The sequence below is a fragment of the Ornithorhynchus anatinus genome, chromosome 21 (assembly GCF_004115215.2).
Source record: "Ornithorhynchus anatinus isolate Pmale09 chromosome 21, mOrnAna1.pri.v4, whole genome shotgun sequence".
In the NCBI taxonomy this organism is placed as follows: Eukaryota; Metazoa; Chordata; class Mammalia; order Monotremata; family Ornithorhynchidae; genus Ornithorhynchus; species Ornithorhynchus anatinus.
The window spans coordinates 20,352,901-20,372,802 of NC_041748.1; the positions used below are offsets into that span (position 1 = coordinate 20,352,901).

The window sequence follows — 19,902 nt, forward strand, 5'->3', positions numbered from 1 at the left end:
ATATTCAGTCGAAACAGAATATGAGAAGCAGCGCGGCCTCGTGGGTTGAGCCCGGGCTTGGGAGTCAGAGGACCTGGGTTCTAATCCCGGCTCTGCACCCGTCCGCTGTGCGACCTCGGGCACGCCACTTCACTTCTCTGGGCCTCAGGTCCCTCGTCTGGAAAATGGGGGGTAAGAACCGTCAGCCCCACGAGGGACAACCTGATCACCTGGTATCTACCCCAGATGGGGAGTAAGAACCGTGGGCCCCCCGTGGGACAACCTATCTTGTATCTTCCCCAGCGCTTAGACCAGCGCTTGGCACATAGGAAGCGCCTAAGAAGCATAATGATATGATAATAACAGACACGTCCCCATCCTTCTCAGGGCTCACAGCCTCAGCTGTGGTGGTAGAGGGAGGAGAGAACAGGGATGAGTCCCCGGGTCTCAGAACTCGGGGCTGAGCCTGCTTTCTCCGGCCACTCTCCCCTCACCGGGGTTCGAGATGCTCCTTCCCGTAGAAACCGGAGCCCCGCAGCCTGAGTTTCTTTTTCGATCTCTGTGCACCCTCCGCAGATGGATCAGAATACAATCCTCTCCTCACTTATGAAGGGCGCGATTTCCCCGGTAAGTAGGGGGCGCGGACGGCTCCCCGTCCTCATCGACGGGCCTCCAGTTGGGTGCGGACGGGTCGTCGTCGCCGAGGGCTTAAATCGGGCGCCGCCTATCCGCGCGGCCCCGGGCCAGGCGGTTGGGAGCGGACGGTCCGGCGGAGTCGGCGGACACGTCCCCTGCCCGCCCGGGAGCCCCGGGGGTGCTCGCCAACGGGCGGGGCCGCTCAGAAGCTCGGGTCACTCGGTCGCTCCGCGGGCCCGACGGAAGCGGCGGCCGGGGCGCAGAGCGCGCATCCGCGGCGGGCGCCCGGCGCCGCTCCGGGCTGGCGCTAGAGCGAGAAATACGATGGACCGGGAGAGGTGACGTGATAGCCCTCGACGAGAACGTAGAAATGACGGACCGACGCTGGAATTGACACGGTGTCTCTTGTCCCAGGGTTCTGCAAATTGTTTTTCAATGCCAGAAAGAGAAGAGAGTTTGCAACGGAGCGGAAATCACTTTATCCAAGCATATTGCTTGCTCTTATTGCCGAGACAGGACAGCTAAACGAGGAAGGGATTTGCAGTTGTGTGCAAAGGCTCGGACGCGTGAAACTCCGAGCGAACGTTCTCCCGGTCTGTTTGGGGACCCGTCGTGCGAGAGGAAGATCAGCGGAAGGGGCCTGGGGGGTGACGGGAGGGGTGGGGATCCGGACCTTAAGGTGACGACGTGTTTTCAGGCATTGGGGAGTTTTCGAATACGCGTGGTTCTATTTCCTAACTCGCAAAATCGAGAAGGGAGCCTTGCGGCTGAAGCTCCGCGTCCGATTCCTCCGGTCGTCTCCTCCCCTCCCCTTGCCTCCTGTCATCCCTTCATTTAGGACTCACAGAATCTATTTAAGAATTTTAATATATGAGGCTGTTTCGAGTTATATTTGGCACGCTGCAACGTATCTCACGAGAATAAAAGCATCGTTTAATATAGAGAAAGGACTTCCTTCCGTAACCTCGGCCGAGGCCCTGGTTTCCGTCGGTCGGTGGCCGGGGGCCGGGGGCGGGCGTCAGGTTGTTTCGCGGAGCGTCGGAGAGAGCGACGGAAAACCCTGGGCGTGCAGTTACAGCGGATGGCTCCCTTCAAGGTACGGACTTTGTTTTTTTTTTTTAAATGGTATCTGTTAAGCGCCCGTCCCGTGCCGTCGAGTCGTCCCCGACCCACAGCGGCTCCACGGACGCATCTCTCCCAGGAGGTCCCGCTCTCCGTCTGCCGTCGTTCCGGTGGTGGATCCGCGGGGTTCTCTTGGTCAAAATCCGGCGGCGGTCGACCACCGCCGCCTCCCGCGCGGTCGACTCGAGCCTCCGGCCTCGATTCTCTCCCGTGCCGCCGCCGTCCAGCACGGGGGAGTTCGGACCGGTAGCCGACGGCCCGCCGCTCGCCGGCCACCGGCCGAGCCAGGAACGGCACGGACGGGCCTCTGCTCGACTCTCCCTCCCGTAGCCGAGACGGGCAGAGGACCGGAGACTCTCCCGGTGCCATCCCGAGAGGGGGGATGAAGCACTTACTATGGGTCAAGGACTGTTCTAATAATAATAATGTTGGCATTTAAGCACTTACTATGTGCAGAGCACTGTTCTAAGCGCCGGGGTAGATACCGGGGTCATCGGGTCGTCCCACGTGGGGTTCGCAGTTAATCCCCATTTGACAGATGAGGTCACTGAGGCCCAGAGAAGTGAAGTGACTCGCCCACAGTCACACAGCCGACAAGCGGCAGGGCCGGGATTCGGAACCACGACCTCTGACTCCCAAGCCCGGGCTCTTTCCACGCGCTTAGGTACGAGTTAATTAGGTGGGACCCGGTCCCTGGGGCTCGCGGTCTAAGCGGGAGACGGGGCGGCGGTCAGAAGGATCTGGGTTCTAATGTCGTCTGCTCTGTGATGTCGGGCAAGACACCCGACTTCTCTGTGCTCCGGTTACCTCGTCTGCAAGACGGGGATTGAGACGGGAGACCCTGCCGGGACGGGGACCGTGTCCAGTGTAATCAGCACGTATCTGCCCACCTCTCGTCTGCTGCGTGACCTCGAGCGAGCCGCCTCACTTCTCTGGGCCTCAGTTCCCTCGTCTCTAGAATGGGGATGAAGACTGTGTGCCCACGTAGGGTGTTGTTGTTATTAAACCGAATCCTAGTTTCCCCATTTGTAAAATGAGCCTTAAATTATTATTGTATTAACCGCCCGCTAGGTGTCAAGCGCTGTACTAAGTCCTGGGGTGGAAACGAGTAATGTAGTCCACCTGGGGCTCACAGTTTAAGGAGAAGAGAGACCATTCAATCGTATTTATTGAGCGCTTACTATGTGCAGAGCACTGTACTAAGCGCTTGGAACGGACAAATCGGTAACAGATAGAGACAGTCCCTGCCCTCTGACGGGCTCACGGTCTAATCGGGGGAGACGGACGGACGAGAACAATGGCGATAAATAGAATCGAGGGGAGGAACATCTCATTAAAACAATAGCAAATAAATAGAATCAAGAGCAAATAAATAGAATCAAGAATAAGACTAGGTAATGAATCCTTATTACGGGGGGCCTCGCAGTCTAAGGGGAACGGGTATTGAATCCCCTTTTTACAGGTGGGGCGGTTGAGGCCCAGGGAAGTGAAACGAGTTGCCCAAGATCACGCAGCAGGCAGCTGGCAGAGGCGGGGCTAAAACCTGGGTTTTCCGACTCCCAGCCCTGCCTCTCTAAAATTTAATAAAAGTAATAATAATTGTGGTAGTTGTTTACGGGCTCACTGCGTGGCAGCCACCGTACTAAGCACTGCGAGGGGAGGGGGAGGCGAGGAAATCGAGTCAAACGACCGTTCTCCCCCGTACACCGTGAGCCCCACGCGAGACGGGGGCCGGGTCCGACCCGATGGACTTGTAACCCCTCCAGCGCTCGGCACAGTGCTCGGCCCGGAGCGGAGACTTCCAAAAGTGCCACGGGGGTGACCGACCAAGCAGTCCATCGGCGGTATTTTTTGAGCGCCCGCCATGTGCCCGGCCCCGTACGGAGCCGTTGGGAGGGCCCGTCGTCGGGCGGGGATGGTCTCTATCTGTTGCCGGATTGTACGTTCCAAGCGCTCGGTGCAGTGCCCTGCGCATAGTAAGCGCGCAATAAATACCACCGAATGAATGAATGACGGGCACATTTCGTGCCCACAAGGAGCGTACAGTCCAGGAGGGGAGCCGGCCATGAGTTCCCTCCAGATCCCCCGCCTCAAGCGGAAGCTCCTCACCTTTGGCTTTAGAGCCGTCCCTCCCCTCGCCCCCCTCCCTCACCTCCCCCGCGCGCCGGTAACCCGGCCCGCCCATTTCACTCCTCTCACCTGGCTCCACCTCGTCTGTCCCCGCACCGACCCCTGGCCCGCAACGCCGTCCCTCCTCGACCCCGCCGGACGGCGAGTCTCCTCTGGGCCCCCCGAAGCCTTATCGAAGGCCCGTCTCCTCCGTGAGGCCTTCCCCGACTAAGCCCCCCTCTCCTCCCGCTCCCTTCTGCGACGCCCTGACTCTCTCCCTTCACTCATCCCCCCTCCCGGCCCCCGGAATGTCCACGTTTGTCATTTTATTTATTTCCGCGAACGTCCGTCCCCCCCTTTGGGCTGTAAGCTCACCGAGGGCGGGAAATGCGTTGAATGTATTCTCCCCAGCGGGTACCACGACGCTCTGCGCCCACGAAGCGCTCAGTAAATACGATCGACTACTCTCGACGCACGGCGCGGCGGCCGGAGCCCGGACCCGGGAGCCGGAAGGTCACGGGTTCCAGCGCCGGCTCCGCCACCCGTCTCGGGACCTCGGGTAAGTCGCTTCACATCCCCGGGCCTCGGTGACCTCATCCGTAAAATGGGGACGAAGACCGTGAACCCCACCCGGGACAGGGACCGTGTCCCACCCCGTTTACCCGTATCCACCCCGGCGCTCAGTACGGTGACCGGCGAATAGTAAGCGCCTAAGAAACACCGTCGTCGTCATCCGGGCGTGGCCTAGCGGGAAGAGCCCGGGCTTGGGAGTCAGAGGGCGTGGCTCTGCCACGTGTCAGCTGTGTGACTTTGGGCAAGTCTCTTAACCTCTCCGGGCCTCGGTTAACTCATCGGTAAAATGGGGATTAAGGCGGGTAGCCCCATGCGGGCAGCGTGGCTCGGTGGCAAGAGCCCGGGCTTGGGAGTCAGAGGTCGTGGGTTCTAATGCCGGCGCCGCCACGTGGCAGCTGTGTGACCTGGGGCAAGTCACTTCACTTCTCTGGGCCTCGGTTCCCACCTCAGGAGACCGTGAGCCCGTCAATGGGCCGGGCCGGTCTCTTATCTGACGCCGAATTGTCCATTCCAAGTGCTTAGTGCGGTGCCCTGCGCATAGTAAGTGCTCCATAAATGCGATTGAATGAATGAATGAATGAAAACGCGGATCAAAACTGAGCCCCACGTGGGACAATCTGATGACCTCGTATCTCCCCAGCGCTGGGAATAGCGCCCTGCACATGGTCAGCGCTTAACCGATGCCCACGTCGTCGTCGTCGTCGTCGTCGTCGTCGTCGTCATGTGGGACGAGCCGATGGTTTTGTATTCACCCCAGCGCTTGGAACGGCACATAGGAAGCGCTTGAGAAATACGGTCATTCTCATCGGGACCGTTAGGGTGGCCGTCATGACGGTCACTGTTAGGAGCGCCGTGAGCAGCACCGTCGTTGCGGTCGCTACGGGCCGGGCCGCCGGAACGGAGGGGGCCGGAGCCGGGGCGCCGCCAGGGGGCGCCCGCCGGAGCCCGCCCGGACCATAGAGACGCGCGGGGGCGGAGGGGCCGCGCTTCCGCCGGAAGTGGGGCGGCGCGTCACTTCCGGGAGCCTCCGCGCCGGAGCCGCTGTGAGGTAAACGGAGTTCGCCTTTTTTTTTGTTTTTTTTTTTAACGTCGTCGGTGCCGCGCCCTGCGCTGAGCGCCGCGGGAAGCGGGGGTGGGGGGGGCGGGGCCCGTCTGACGGAGGAGGAGGGACGTGCCCGAGGGGGCCCGGAGCGCCAGCGGCGGCGGCGCCGGATTCGAACCCGGGACCTGCGACTCCCCGGGCCCGGGCTCGTCCCACTGCGCCCCGCTGCCTCTCTGAGCCCCCTGGCCTGTCCGCGCGCCTCAGTTTCCCCCCGGCGCCAGACGGGGGCGGGGCCCGAAGCCCCCGCGGCGCTCGCTACGCCGCCCGCTCCCCAACGAGCGCTCAGCAAGTGCTCCCGGGCGAGTGGGGGTGGGGTGGGGGGCCCCCTCCTTCCCCCCCTCCTTCCCCCCCTCCTTCCCCCCTCAGCGTTTAGCGCAGCCCCGGCTAAAGGAGAAGCCGCGGGGCTCGGCGCCGAGAGCCCGGGCTGGGGAGTCACGGGTCGTGGGTTCGAATGCCGCCCCGGCCACCGGTGAGCTGGGTGACCCGGCCCAAGTCACTCCCCTCATCCGGAGAATGGGGATGACGCCCGGGAGCCCCACGGGGGGGACCGCCCGATGACCTCGTCTTTACCCCGGCGCTCAGGACGGCGCTCGGCACAGAGGAAGCGCTGAACAAATGCCATCATTAGTATTAGTAGTATTAAAATGGGGATGAAGACTGGGAGCCCCACGGGGGACCACCCGGTGATCTCGCATTTACCTCAGCGCTCGGCACATAGCGCTTAAATGCCATCATTATTATTAGTATTAAAATGGGGATGAAGACTGGGAGCCTCACCGGGGACCACCCGATGACCTCGCATTTACCCCAGCGCTCAGAACGGCGCTCGGCACATAGTCTGCGCTGAACAAATGCCATCATTATTCTTAGTATTAAAATGGGGATGAAGACTGGGAGCCTCACCGGGGACCACCCGATGATCTCGCATTTACCCCAGCGCTCAGCGCTCGGCACGTAGCGCTTAAATGCCATCATTATTCTTATTATTAAAATGGGGATGAAGACTGCGGTCGCCCTCCTGTTTCCTTCAGTCCTATTTATCGAGCGCCCGCTGCGTGCAGAGCACCGTACCGAGCGCTCGGAAAGTAGAATTGGGCAACGGATAGAGACGGTCCCTACCCGGGCCCCCGGCCGCCTCTCAGTTCATTCACATCTGTTTTCCATCGCTGTGACGCCGTCGTTGCGTTGTTCGGCGCTTAGCGGAGGGCTTGGCGCACAGTCCGCGCTTGGCGGATACCACCGTTGTCGGCACCGTTGTAAAAACAGTAGCGGTAATGGACTTATCGAGCGCTGACTACGTGCAGAGCACTCTTCCAGGAGCCGGGAAAGAAGCCGCGGGGGGGGACCGGGGCCCCGCGTCTCCGGGGACGTGGGGCCTGTCACGGTCGTCGCTGTCCGTCGCCCCTGCGGTCACCCTCCCGTTTCCTTCGGTCCCATTTACCGAGCGCCGGCCGCGCGCGGAGCACCGTACCGAGCGCTCGGGAAGTCGAATTCGGCACCGGCTCGAGACGGTCCCTGGCCGACGACGGGCTCGACGTTTCGAGCGGGGATCCGCCCTCCTGCGACCTTACGCTCTGGTAGCGGGCGGGGAGGCCGTTGCCGGACCCTACGTTCCGAGCGCTTAGTGCGGCGCCCCGCGCCCAGTCGGCGCTCCAGAAGTACGATCGGATGAACGAACGAATGGGAAATGTTTCCGACGCAGCGCGTCCTGCGTGCGGAGCCGAAGCAAACGCGGGGAGAGACCGCCCGGGTAAGGCGGGGATCGGGGCCGTCCCCCCGAGGGCGGCCGGGGGCCGGGAGGGGAGGCCCGGAGACGCGCCCGGCGCCCGGCGGCGAAACCGACACGGGCCGGAGGCCGAGGGGGCCCCTCCGTCCCGCCGGGCGCGCGGTGACGGAGCGGGGCGTCGGGTCTCCGCCTCCCCGCAGGCCGCCGTCGGCCATGTCGCTGTCCCACCTGTACCGGGAGGCGGAGGGCGGGGGCGCGGACGGGGACGGGGACGAGGACGAGATGGAGAGCTTCGAGATCACCGACTGGGACCTCCAGAACGAGTTCAACCCCAACCGCCAGCGGCACCGGCACACCAAGGAGGCCGCCATCTACGGCGTCTGGGCCGAACGCGGCTCCGACGACGAGAGGCCCAGTTTTGGCGGCAAGAGGTACCGGGGCCGAGGGGCGGCCCGGGGGGGGGCCGCGGGGCCGGGGAGGGGCCGCCGGGGGTTCGGGAGGCTCCTCCCCTCCGCGCCGGGAGCCCGCCGCGGGCAGGGCTTGGCTCTTTATGGCTATAGAGAGGAGAGAAATTAGATTAGTTATATTAGAGAAGCAGCGTGGCTCAGCGGAAAGAGCCCGGGCTTGGGAGTCAGAGGTCACGGCTTCCAATCCCGGCTCGGCCCCTCGTCAGCTGTGTGACCGTGGGCGAGTCACTTCCCTTCCTCTGTGCCTCAGTTCCCTCATCTGTCAAATGGGGATTAAGACCGTGAGCCTCGCGTGGGTCGACCCGATGACCCCCGTATCTGCCCCGGCGCTTAGAACGGTGCTCTGCACGTAGCGAGCTCTCAACGGATACCAACATTGTTATATCCTACTTTCCCGGGGCTCGGTAGGGCGCCCCGCACCCGGCGGGCGCTCGGTGAAGGCGGTCGAATGAACGGAGTGGGAGGGTTTTTGTCTTTTGGCACGCTTTTGGTTTTTCCTGGCGTTACTTAAAGGGCTTACCGCCTGCCGGGCGTACATCAAGTGGCCTTCCCCCGCCTGCCCCGGAAACGGGCGGCGTGGAGACGTCGTCGGTGCTTACTATTTATCGATGATGACGATCACGGTATTCGCTAAGCGCTCACTCTGTGTCAGGCGCCGTTCTAAGCGCCGGGGTAGATGCGAGCTGCTCGCGTTGGGTACGGCCCCCGTCCCACCTGGGGCTCACGGTCTCGATGCCCATTTTACAGCCGAGGTCACCGAGGCCCGGGGAAGTGACTCGCCCAGGGGCGCACGGCGGACAGGCGGCGGAGCCGGGACTAGAACTCGTGACCGTCCGACTCGAAGACTCGGGTGCTCACCCTGGCCCTTCTCTTCCCAGACCCGTCCTCTCCCGCCTCCCCCCCCCCCCCCGGTCGACGAGAAAGTCCTCGGGGGCCGGGAGAGCGTCAGCCGACTCGATCGGGTCGCCCTTTGCCAAGCGGTTGGCGCGGTGCTCTGCTCAGAGTCAGGGCTCAGTAAACGCCATTGGAACTCTTGGGGCTCGGGGGTGAGGAACGGCGTAGCCTAGAGGAGAGAGAGCCCCGGGGAGTCGGAAGGGTCCGGGTTCTAATCCCGGCTGGGCCGACGGCGGGCCGGGCGACGGCGGGCCAGTGGCCTCGCCCCTCCGGCCCCCGGCTCCCTCGGCTGTAAAACGGGGGCGGGCACCCCCTCTCCCTCCCGCTTGGACCGGGAGCCCCGGGTGGGGCGAGGGCTGGGCGACGCCTTGGGCGAGACACCTCACTTCTCTGAGCCTCAGTTCCCTCAGCCGAAAAACGGGGATGACGACCGCGAGCCCCACGGGGGACGACCCGAATGACCGCGCGTCTCCCCCGGCGCTTAGAACGGTGCTCGGCACACAGTGAGCGCTTAACAGATACCGTCGTTATTACTCATCATCAAGGGACCGCCTCCGACCCGATTCGCTTGTACCTTCCCCGGCGTTTGAAACAGTACTTGACCCCGTAATAGACACTTAAGTACCATTTCAGAAACACCGGAACCGGGGCTTCTATAATCGCCCCGGTTCGCGTCCTCAAAAATACGACCGGGCCGAACCAACTCCGCGGCCCGTCGACTCTCAGCCGGATCCGGCTTCGGGTCGGCCGCGGCCGTGTGGCCGAGGAATGAGTTGGGGGCCCAGGCGGGCCTCCCTTCTCGGCAGGCGGCGTCTCTCTGGCCGCCTGGGCGGGGAGAGTGTCTAGTGACCCCTCCCAAGCGCTTAGACAGTGCCCCGCACAGAGCGAGCGCCCAGGACGATGGAGCGGGCGAGCGAAGGCCCAGAGCCCGCCTGCCTCCGTGTCTGTAGGTCGCGGGACTACTCGGCCCCCGTCAACTTCATCAGCGCCGGGCTGAAGAAATCCGCGGCGGAGGAAGAGGAGGAGGAGGAGGAGGATTCGGAGGAGGAGGAGAAGCCCGTGAAGCAGGAAGAGCTCCCCAAAGAGTTCGGGCCCAGGAAGCTGAAGACGGTAGGGTCGCCTCGGCGGGCTCCGGCTCCCTCCCTCCCTCCCCTGCTGGCCGGAACGGCCGCCCCGACGGGCTCCGACGCCCCGTTCCCCCCGAAACGGCCGCCTCGACGGGCTCCGACGCCCCGTTCCCCCCGAAACGGCCCCCTCGGCGGCTCCGACGCCCCGTTCCCCCCCCGGACGGCGGCCTCGGCGGTCCCCAGCTCCCTCTCTCCTCGCCCCCGCCCGGAGGGGCCCCGCCGACGCTCTGGGGCCGTGGGGCCTCACGCCTTCTCGTCCCCCGCGGGGTTTTCCCTCCGTCGGTCCGTCCGTCCGTCCGTCCCCCGCCCCGGAGGCCCGGCCCCGGTCAGACCCGCCGGGCCCCTCGATCGGCCCCCGACCCGTCTCCCTCGCCAGGGTGGCAATTTCAAACCCAGCCAGAAAGGGTTCTCCGGAGGGACCAAGTCGTTCGTGGACTTCGGCAGCTGGGAGAGGCACACCAAAGGGATCGGACAGAAGCTCCTGCAGAAGATGGGCTACGTCCCCGGAAAGGGCCTGGGCAAGAACGCCCAAGGTACCCCCCGAGGCCGGGGCGCGCGAGGCGGGGGCTCCTCCTCTCTCCTAAATCGCTCTCTTGCGAGAGCGCCGCTCCGGGCGGCTGAAAATCGGCAAGGGGGCCGTCGACCATCCGTTCATTCGATAGCATCTGTTGAGCGCCCGCCACGCGCGGAGCGCCGTCCTGAGCGCTTGCAACGTACGGTCCGACCGGAGCGGGTCGGGCGGGTCTCGTCCGAGGGCCGGCAGCCCGAGGACGGGGACCGCGGCTCTTCGTTTCTCTCGGGCTCTCCCGAGACTCAGCTCTTCGGGATCGGGGTTTTCTTTTTCTAGTCTTTTAGGAGATGAGATCGCTGGGCGCGGTGGGAGGAGGAGGAGGTAGAGCATTTCCGAAGCGCTTCAGGACGCGGACGGGCGTTAGAAGACCCGACACGGCCCGGCGGATGGAGCCCGGGCCCGGGAGTCGGAAGGACCCGGGTTCCCATCCCGGCTCCGCCGCTCGTCGGCCGCGCGACCGTGGGCCCCGTGCCCTCGTCGGCGAAAGGGGGGTTGAGACCGTGTCCGACCCGACCGGCCCGCCTCCGCCCCCGCGCTCAGTACGGCGCCCGGCACGTGGCAAGGGGCTTGACGGATAGCATTACCGGCAGCACGGTCCCCGTCTGTTTTCGGGGGGCGGGGCTGGAGGGAGAAGAGAACGGGCGGCGGCGGGCGGGCTGCGGGGCCCCGGGCCGGGCCGGGCCGGCGGTCAGAGGTCCGCCGGCGGCCGTCCGACCCCGGGCTCCGGCCCCCCCTCCGCAGGCATCATCAACCCGATCGAAGCCAAGCAGAGGAAAGGGAAGGGGGCGGTGGGAGCCTACGGCTCGGAGCGCAGCGCGCAGTCGCTGCAGGATTTCCCCGTCGTGGACTCTGAGGAAGAAGCCGAGGAGGTACCTCTTCCGGCCGGGGCCGGGGGGATCGGGGACCGGGGGGGACGGGGGGCCGGAGGGCCGGGCCGGGCCCACCCCCGGCCACCTCCCCACAGGAGTTCCAGAAGGAATTCAGCCAGTGGCGCAAGGATCCCAGCGGAGGCAAGAAGAAGCCCAGATACGCCTACAAGACGGTGGAGGAGCTGAAGGCCAAGGGCCGGCTCAGCAGGAAGCTGGCGGCCCCCCCGAAGGAGCTCTCCCAAGTCAAGGTAGGGCGGGCGCCCCCCCCAAACCCCCGACCCCCCGGGCCCAGCGAGAGGGGCCCCCTGCCGCCCGCTCGCGCGACCTCCGCCCCGAGGCGGCCTGCGTCGGGCCGGGCCGGGCCGGGCCGTCCTCTCCCAGGCGGAAGCGCTCGATCGAGGCCCCCGACAGAGCGGGTGGTCCGGGGGAGAGGACCCCTCCCCTCCCCTCCCCGATCGGTAACGGGCCCGTTTTTGAGAAACGAGTCGGGGGCTCCCTCGCCTTCCGTCGGGGCGGCAGGGGCCCCGGCCCCGGAGCTGGCCGGCCCCAGCCACTGCCGCTCACCCCCCTCGGACAGGGTGTTTGACCTCGGTCTCCTTGGATGGATGGATATGAGAGAGAGAGTGTGTGGGTGTGTGTCTGTCTGGGGGGGAATACCCCTGCTCTGCCCTTTTTTTTTTAAAAAAAAAAATATATTTTAATGGTATTTAAGTGCTAACTATGTGCCGGGAGAGCACATTCCGACAGAATCGGCAGGCACGTCCCCTACCCTTAACGAGCGTACGAGTCTAGAGCGGAAGCCAGACGCGCGTGTGAATTAAGCGAGTCCTCTGCGCTGTAAGATTAAGAGACGTGTCCGTCGGGGGCGGGGGGGCCCGGGGCGGGGCCGACATCGGTCGTCCACGGGCCCGAGGTCCCGGCGCGAGCCCCAGGCTGGGCAGGTCGGGCGCAGCTTCGTCCCCATCCGACGGGCGAGGTGACCGAGGCCCACGCCGGGGAGGCCACTTTGCCCCAGGTCACGCGGCGGAGGCGGGATCGGAACCCAGGGCGTTCCGACTCCCGGGCCCGGGCTCCGGCCGCCGGGCCACGCCGCTCTCCCCGGACCCTCGGAGGGTCCGACCCAGTCCCCCCCCGCACCCGGCCGGATCCCCATTTCCATCCGCGTCCGTCTCCCGCCGCGGGCGGGGAGAGAGTCCGTCAGGCCGCGGGGCCGTCCTCTCCCCGGGGCTCGGGCCGGCGCGGTGAGCGCGGGACGGGCACGACGGGCCGCCCGGGGGGCGGCCCGGCGGGCGGAGGGGCCCACGCCGTCTCTCCCGCGGTCCGGTCCCCCAGGTCATCGACATGACGGGCCGGGAGCAGAAGGTCTACTACAGCTACAGCCAGATCGGCCACAAGCACAGCGTCCCGGAGGACGGGCCGCCGGCGGGGGCCGGGGCCCCGGGGGCGCGGGGGCCGGCCCCCCGCCGGCCGCCGCCGCCGCCGCCGCCCCCGGCCGGGCGCCCGGCTTCGCCCTGCCCGAGCTGGAGCACAACCTGCAGCTGCTGATCGAGCTGACGGAGCAGGAGATCATCCAGAACGACCGGCAGCTGCAGCACGAGCGGGACACGGTGCTGGCCCTGGGCCACGAGCTGGAGGAGGCGGGCGAGGCGCTGGCCCGCGAGGAGGCCCTGATGGCCAACCTGGGCCGGGTCCTGGAGCTGGTGGAGGAGTGCGAGAGGCGCATGCGGCCCGGCTGCCCCCGGCCCCTCACCCTGCCCGACTGCGCCGAGGTCTTCGAGACCCTGCGCGACCGCTTCCGCGAGGAGTACCACATGGCCGACCGCGTGGACCTGGCCGTGGCCATCGTCTACCCCCTCGTCAGGGACTACTTTAAGGGCTGGGACCCCCTCAAGGTGGGTGGCGAGCCGGCCCTCTCCCCTCCCCCTCGCCCTCACCCCCCCCCCCCCCCCGCCGAGCCGGGGACCCGGGGGACCCGGGGGGCTCGTCCCGGCTCCGCCGCTCCTCCGCCGGGCGACCTCGGACGAGCCGCTCGACGTCTCGGGGCCTCCGTCCCGTCGTCCGTACGGTGGGGATCGTTTAAAAAAAACATATACATATATACACACACACACGTATACGGCATCTGTCGAGCGCTTACCGTGCGCCAGGCAGCGTCCTAAGCGCCGGGGTGGATCCGAGCCGGTCGGTCCGGGCACGGTCCCCGCCCCCCGTGGGGCTCGCGGACTCAGTCCCCGTTTCGCGGGTGAGGGAACCGGGGCCCGGAGAAGCGAGGCGACTCGCCCGGGGTCACGCGGCGGTCAGGCGGCCAGGCCGGGAGGGGAACCCAGCTCCCTCCGGCTCCCGGGCCCGGGCTCCGGCCGCCGGGCCCGTCGCGAGCGCTCGAGAGACGCCCCGAAAACCCCGGGTGGCGTCGGTCCGGTGGGCCGCCGTCCCTCGGGTGGGAGGCGGGCGGGGGCTCCCGGACCCCTCGGCCACGGCTCCGCCCACTCCCCAGGACTGCGCCTACGGCACCGAGATGATGGCCAAGTGGAAGAGGCTGCTGGAGAACGACCAGCTGCTGTCTCACGGCGGCCAGGACCTGGCGGCCGACGCCTTCCACAGGTGACGCCACGCCGGGCGCCGCGGAGGGGACGAGAGAGTCGGGGGCCGCCGGCCCCGCCCCCCCGGGAGCTCAGCGTCCCCGTGCGCCGAGCCCCGGCCCGAGCGCTTGGGAGGGGACGGTGGTCGGGGACGCGAGGAGCGGCGCGGCTCAGTGGCGGGAGCCCGGGCCTGGGAGTCAGAGGACGCGGGTTCTCAATCCCGGCTCCGCCGCTCGTCCGCCGTGGGGCCTTGGGCGAGTCACTTCACCCCTCGGGGCCCCGTGACCCCATCCGGAAAACGGGGATGAAGACGGGGGAGCCCCACGGGGGACAAACCGACGACCCTCTATCCCCTCCGGCGCTTAGAACGGTGCTTGGCGCATAGTAAGCGCTTAACGAAACCCGTTTTTATTACTATCATTGTTATTTCCCTCCCCGCCCTCAAGCCGCTGACCGTCTCCCGTGGGCCGAGCTCTGTACTGAGCTCTTGGGAGAGGACGGTAGAGCCAGGGGACGCCATCCCTCCCTCGAGGAGCGGACCGTCGAGCTGGGAAGATCGACCCCGAAGTAACTTGGAGGCGGGGGGAGGAGGAAAAGGGGAAGTGATGATTCCGAGCGGGGGCTCACCGAGCCTGGGAACGTATAAAATGCGGACTCGAGCGCCGTGTCGTGCGGCGGCCGTGTGGGGGAAGGTGACCTGGGAGAAGAGGAATCTTAGCAGGGAGGCCCTCCTGAAGGAGAGCTGATTCCGGAAGGACTCGATGATCATTATTACCTATTTTTCTGTGGCACCCGTCAAGCGCTTACTCTGTACCCGGCAGGCACCGCGCTAAGCGCCGGGTCAGGTAGAGGGTGATCGGTTTGGACGCGGTCCCCGTCCCGCGTGGGGCTCACGGTCGAAGGATGAGGGAGAACGGGAGAACTGAGGCACGGGGGAGTGAAGCGTCTCGCCCGGGGGCACCCAGCGAGCGGGTGGCAGAGGCGGGACCGGAACGCAGGTCCTCGTGACTCCGGGGCTCCGGCCACCGGGCCGCGCCGCCCCGGTATCTTCTTGGCCCCCCGACTCGGTCGGACCGTCCTCGCCCAAGCGCTGGGCGCGGTCCCCCGCCCCCCGGGAGGCGCCCGGTAAATCCCGCAGGTCGCCGGGCGGGTTCGGCCCTTCCAGGGGTCGTGGAGAGTCCGGCTGGTCGGGCTTTTTGTTCTTCGGCGAGAGGGGGTCGCCCGGGGCTGGGAGGATGCCGCGAGCTCGTCGCGGGCGGGGAACGGGCCCGTCCGTGGCCGTCCCGGACCCCGCGCCGCCCACCCCGGGGAGCGCCGGCCGGCCGGGTCCCGGCGGCGGGCGGCCCGCCGCGGCGTTAACCCGGGGCCCCCGTCGCCCCGGCAGGTTGATGTGGGAGACGTGGACGCCGCTGGTCCGGAGCGTCGTGGCCCAGTGGCAGCCGAGGAACTGCGAGGCCATGGTGGACTTTCTGGACAGCTGGGTCCACATCATCCCCGTCTGGATCTTCGAGAACATCCTCGACCAGCTCATCTTCCCCAAACTCCAGAAGGAGGTAAAACGGGCACTGAGACTCTCCGCCTCGGTTAAGCGCTCTCCTAGGCGCCGGGCGCCGGCGCACGGGCTTGGCCGGGGGCCCCGGCCCCGTTTCAGAAGTGGGGGAGCCGAGGCCCGGGGAAGTGAAGCGACGGGCCCCGGGTGGCGCGGCGGACGTGTGGCGGATCCGGGATTCGAACCCACGGCACCGCCTCCGCCTCTCGCTCCCTCCTCCGTGGCCATCCCGACGTCCCCGGATCCACCCCGGCGCGACACCTGGGTCCGTGTCTCTCCTTTGTTCCCGAGGCCGTAAACCCGTCGTGGGCAGGGATCAGGTCTGTTTAGTGTTCTCTGGTCCTCTCCCGAGCGCTTGGCACAGGCCTCCGCACACAGTAACGGCTCAGTAAATACAACTGAGTGAGCGACCGGGGTAAGCGCGTCGTACTGTAATTTATATCATTATCCCCGCCCGTCCCCCAGGCCGGGATTCGTTCACCCGGTGGCATTTACGGAGCGCTCACCGCGTGCGGAGCGCCGTACTAAGCGCTCGGGAGGACGGTACAACGGACAGGCACGTTCCGCGCCCACGGCCTCCGGGGCCCGGCCCCTTCCGCCCGGGCCGCGCTCCTCTCCCGCTCGGCCCCGGGACGGGAAGAAACCAGACGCTGAAAGGAAGGAGCACCGTAGGCACGATCGGGGAACGGGCCGGGCACCGGATTCAGTCCCAGGGTAGAGGCGGCGTGTCTTCCGGGCGCCTGCCGTGTGCAGGGCCCCGTGCTGAGCGCCTGGGAGGGGACGGGAGAACGAGAGATCGATTCACTCGGTCAGTAGAGCGTTTATCGAGCCGCCTGCCGCGCGCCGGGCGTCGCGGAAGCGCCGGCGACGGGACGGTAGAACGGATCTGTTCGTTCGGTAGTATTTGCTGAGCGCCGACTGTGTGCAGGGCACAATGTAACAGGTCCGTTCTTCCGTCGAAGAGTATTTATGGAGCACTTACCCCGGGCAGAGCACTGCGCTGAGTGCTCGGGGAGAGGACGCCGCCCCGATAAACCGATTCGTTCGGCCGTGTTTACCGAGCGCAGAGCACAGTGTAACGGATTCATTCTTTCACTGACCAGTAAGCAGCGTGGCTCAGTGGAGGGGGCACGGCTTAGGAGTCGGAGGTCCTGGGTTCTAATCCCGGCCCCGCCACCTGTCAGCCGTGTGACTGTGGGCAAGTCGCTTCTCGGTGCCTCGGTCACCTCTTCCGTAAACTGGGGGTGAAGACCGTGAGCCTCACGTGCGGCAACCTGATGGCTCTGCATCTCCCCCAGCGCTTAGGACGGCGCTCGGCACCTCGTGAGCGCTTAACAAACGCCGACGTCGTTATTTACTGAGCACTTACCGTACGCAGAGCACTGTATCAAGGGCTCGGGGAGAGGACAACAGTAAACCGATTCATCCGGTCAGTCATATTTACAGAGCGCCTACTGCGTGCCGAGCACTGTACCGAGCGCTTGGGAGAGGACAGTAGAGCGATGAACGGACGCGTTCCCCGCCCTCGACGAGCTGACGGTCCAGAGTGGGAGACGGACGCGGGTAGAGAGAGACGACGGGTAGGGACGCGAGCGCTGCGGTGCTGGGAGGACGGGGGGAGGAATGAAGGGAGCGGGTCCGGGCGACGCAGGAGGGAGCGGGGGAGAAGAGGAGAGGAGGGCGTAGTCGGGGAAGGCCGCTCGGGGGAGATGGGCCTCGGGTAAGGCTTCGGATGCGGGGGGAGGGTCAGCGCCTGTGGGATTCGAGGAGGGAGGGCGCTCCGGGCCAGAGGCGGGACGCGGGCCGGGGGTCGGCGGGGAGATGGAGGAGATGGAGGCCCGGGGGGAGGGTCGGCGTCCGAGGAGCGGCGCGTGCGGGCCGGGGAGGGGCGCGGTCACGGTGTCGGACCCGGCTCCCGGCCCGCTGGGGGCTCCCGGCCCGGGGACCGAGAACGGCGGGAACCGGATCCCGGATTCCCCCGAGGAAACCCGAGGCGAGAACAGAAACAGTCAAGGCTAAGCGCCCGCCGCGCGGCCGCCGAGCGGCCGAGTCCCCCGGCTCGCGGGCTCTTCCCGCCCGGGCCCCGACCCCGCGGGGCGACGGCGGCGCGCGGGCCGCCTCCCCCGACGGGCCCCGTCTCTCCCCGCGGAGGTGGAGAACTGGAACCCGCTGACGGACACGGTGCCCATCCACTCGTGGGTGCACCCGTGGCTGCCGCTGATGCGCGCCCGCCTGGAGCCCCTCTACGCCCCGATCCGGGCCAAGCTGGCCAGCGCCCTGCAGAAGTGGCACCCCAGCGACACCTCGGCCAAGCTCATCCTGCAGCCCTGGAGGGAGGTCTTCACGCCCGGCTCCTGGGAGGCCTTCGTCATCAAAAACATCGTGCCCAAGCTCGGTGAGGCCCCGGACGCTCCCCTCTCCCCTCTCCCGTCGGGACCCCGTCCGGGGTCGGGAGGGGGCTCCCCCACGGGTCCGCGGAGCGCTCACCGTGCGTCGGACGCTCTAGCGAGCGCCGGGGCGTGAGCCAAGCGGATGGAGTCGGACCCGGTCCCTGTCCCGCCCGGGGCTCGCGGTCTCAGAGCCGAGGGAACCGAGGCGGAGGGAGGCGAGGCGACACGCCCGGGGTCACCCGGCGGACGGGCGGCAGAGCCGTCGCCCCGTGACGCCCGGGCGGCCCGAGGGAGGCGGGGGGGGGGGGGGATCCCTCCCGGTGGGGCGGGAGGACCGCCGTTCCGCCCCCGCTTTCCGGATGAGGAAACCGAGGCCCCCGGCCCTCCGTCTACTCGCCCGCGGTCCCGGGGCCGGGATTAGAACCCGGTTCCCCCGGCTCCCGGCCCCCCGCTCTCGGCGCCCGGCGGCCCGACGGCCGTCCTCGGCGGCGGAGGGGGCGGCGGGCGGGAGGGCCCCGGGGCGGCCGGTCTGAAGCCCCGGCCCCCCCCCCCCCCCCCGCGTCCTGCGTTCCAGGCATGTGTCTCAACGAGCTCCTCATCAACCCGCACCAGCAGCACATGGACGCCTTCTACTGGGTCATGGACTGGGAGGGCATGATCTCCCCCTCCAGCCTCGTGGGGCTCCTGGAGAAGCACTTCTTCCCCAAGTGGCTTCAGGTGGCCGGGGGTCCGGGGTGGGGGGGGGGCCGGGAGGGGGAAACGGGCCCCGACCGGCCGGGAGACCCTCCCCGACGCCCCCCCGTCCGCCCTCCCTCCCGCAGGTGCTGTGCTCGTGGCTCAGCAACGGCCCCAATTACGAGGAAATCACCAAGTGGTACTTGGGCTGGAAGTCCATGTTCTCGGACCAGGTGCTGGCCCACCCGGCCATCAAGGACAAGTTCAACGAGGCCCTCGACATCATGAACCGGGCCGTCTCCTCCAACGTGGGTCAGTGCCCGCCGCCCGGCTCGCTCCCCCCTCCCCCCCCCGGCCCCGCGGCCTCCCTCTCGGCCGTTTGTGCCTCTCCCTCTCCTCCTTCCTTTTCCTTCCCCTCTCCCTTCTCCTCCTCCCTCTCCCGCTCTCCCTCTCCCTTCCCCCCTCCTCCCTTTCCTTCTTCCTTCTCCTTCCCTCCCTCTCCCTTTCCCTCTCCTTTCTTCCTATTTCTTCCTATTTCTCCCCTTCTCCTCCCTCGCGCAGTCTCCCTCCACCTCCTCCCTCTCCTTCCTTCTCCCTCCTCTCTCCCTCCCTCTCCGTCTCTCTCTCACCTTTGACGCTACGCTCCGGCCCGTACCGTGGCCGTACGCTCAGGCTGGTGGAGTGAGCGGGGACCGCCCCCCCCCGCCCCGGCCCCGAGCCCCGAGCCCGGCCCGGCCGTGTCGAGGGCGGAAGCCGGGGTCCCCCCGGGGGCCGGCGTGCCGGGCGGGCGGGGAGCGCGGCCCGGGCGCCCCCGTGACCCTGCCTCGGCCCCCCCTCCCCCTCCCCCTCCCCCCAGGGGCCTACATGCAGCCCGGCGCCCGGGAGAACATCGCCTACCTGACGCACACGGAGCGCCGCAAGGACTTCCAGTACGAGGCCATGCAGGAGCGCCGCGAGGCGGAGAACATGGCCCAGCGCGGCATCGGGGCCGCCGCCGCCGGCGGCTCCGTGCCCATGAACTTCAAGGACCTGATCCAGACCAAGGCCGAGGAGCACAACATCGTCTTCATGCCCGTCATCGGGAAGCGGCACGAGGGCAAGCAGCTGTACACCTTCGGCCGCATCGTCATCTACATCGACCGGGGCGTCGTCTTCGTCCAGGGCGAGAAGACCTGGGTGCCCACCTCCCTCCAGAGCCTCATCGACATGGCCAAGTAGGCCCGGCCCGCGGCGGCGGCTGGCGCTCCCTCGTCGGAGGATAGACGGGGACTCGGGGGGCGGGGCGCGGAGAGGGGGGGGTCCTTCGGCCGGGGTCCGCCCCCCCCGCCGGGGTCCGCCTCGGCCGGAAACGGGGGAGGACGGGAGGCCCCGGGGGGCGGGAGGGTCGCGTCGGATCATCCTTACCCCCCCACCCCCAGCCGCGGGACGCGGCGAGCACCTGAGATGGACTGGCTTGATTTTCTTTTTTTTAATATCACGATTATGCAGACGGTCACCCGAGAACCTTGAATAACAGGGGGGGGGGATCTTTTGA

General features: G+C 67.1%; 2 protein-coding genes across 5 annotated transcripts in view; both read left to right on the top strand.

Moving 5' to 3' along the window:
* Positions 1-1,558, top strand: part of TPST2 (tyrosylprotein sulfotransferase 2) — a 210,536-nt gene extending 208,978 nt beyond the window's left edge. For all 4 annotated transcript variants that reach the window (XM_029049102.2, XM_039915055.1, XM_029049100.2 and 1 more), the window contains 2 exons: positions 556-604; positions 1,029-1,558. In XM_029049102.2, coding sequence (XP_028904935.1) covers positions 556-604; positions 1,029-1,453 — 474 coding nt within the window. In that variant the 3' untranslated portion in view covers positions 1,454-1,558. The remainder of the gene's footprint in view (positions 1-555; positions 605-1,028) is intronic.
* Positions 1,559-5,422: 3,864 nt separating this feature from the next.
* On the top strand, positions 5,423-19,863 carry TFIP11 (tuftelin interacting protein 11). The gene is given in 14 exon segments (XM_029048933.2): positions 5,423-5,467; positions 7,448-7,678; positions 9,559-9,718; positions 10,112-10,268; positions 11,048-11,175; positions 11,271-11,423; positions 12,508-12,655; positions 12,658-13,067; positions 13,670-13,776; positions 15,139-15,307; positions 17,455-17,698; positions 18,268-18,410; positions 18,515-18,680; positions 19,225-19,863. Coding segments are annotated over 13 exon segments (2,565 nt in total). The 5' UTR covers positions 5,423-5,467; positions 7,448-7,460; the 3' UTR covers positions 19,587-19,863.
* Positions 19,864-19,902: the final 39 nt, after the last annotated feature.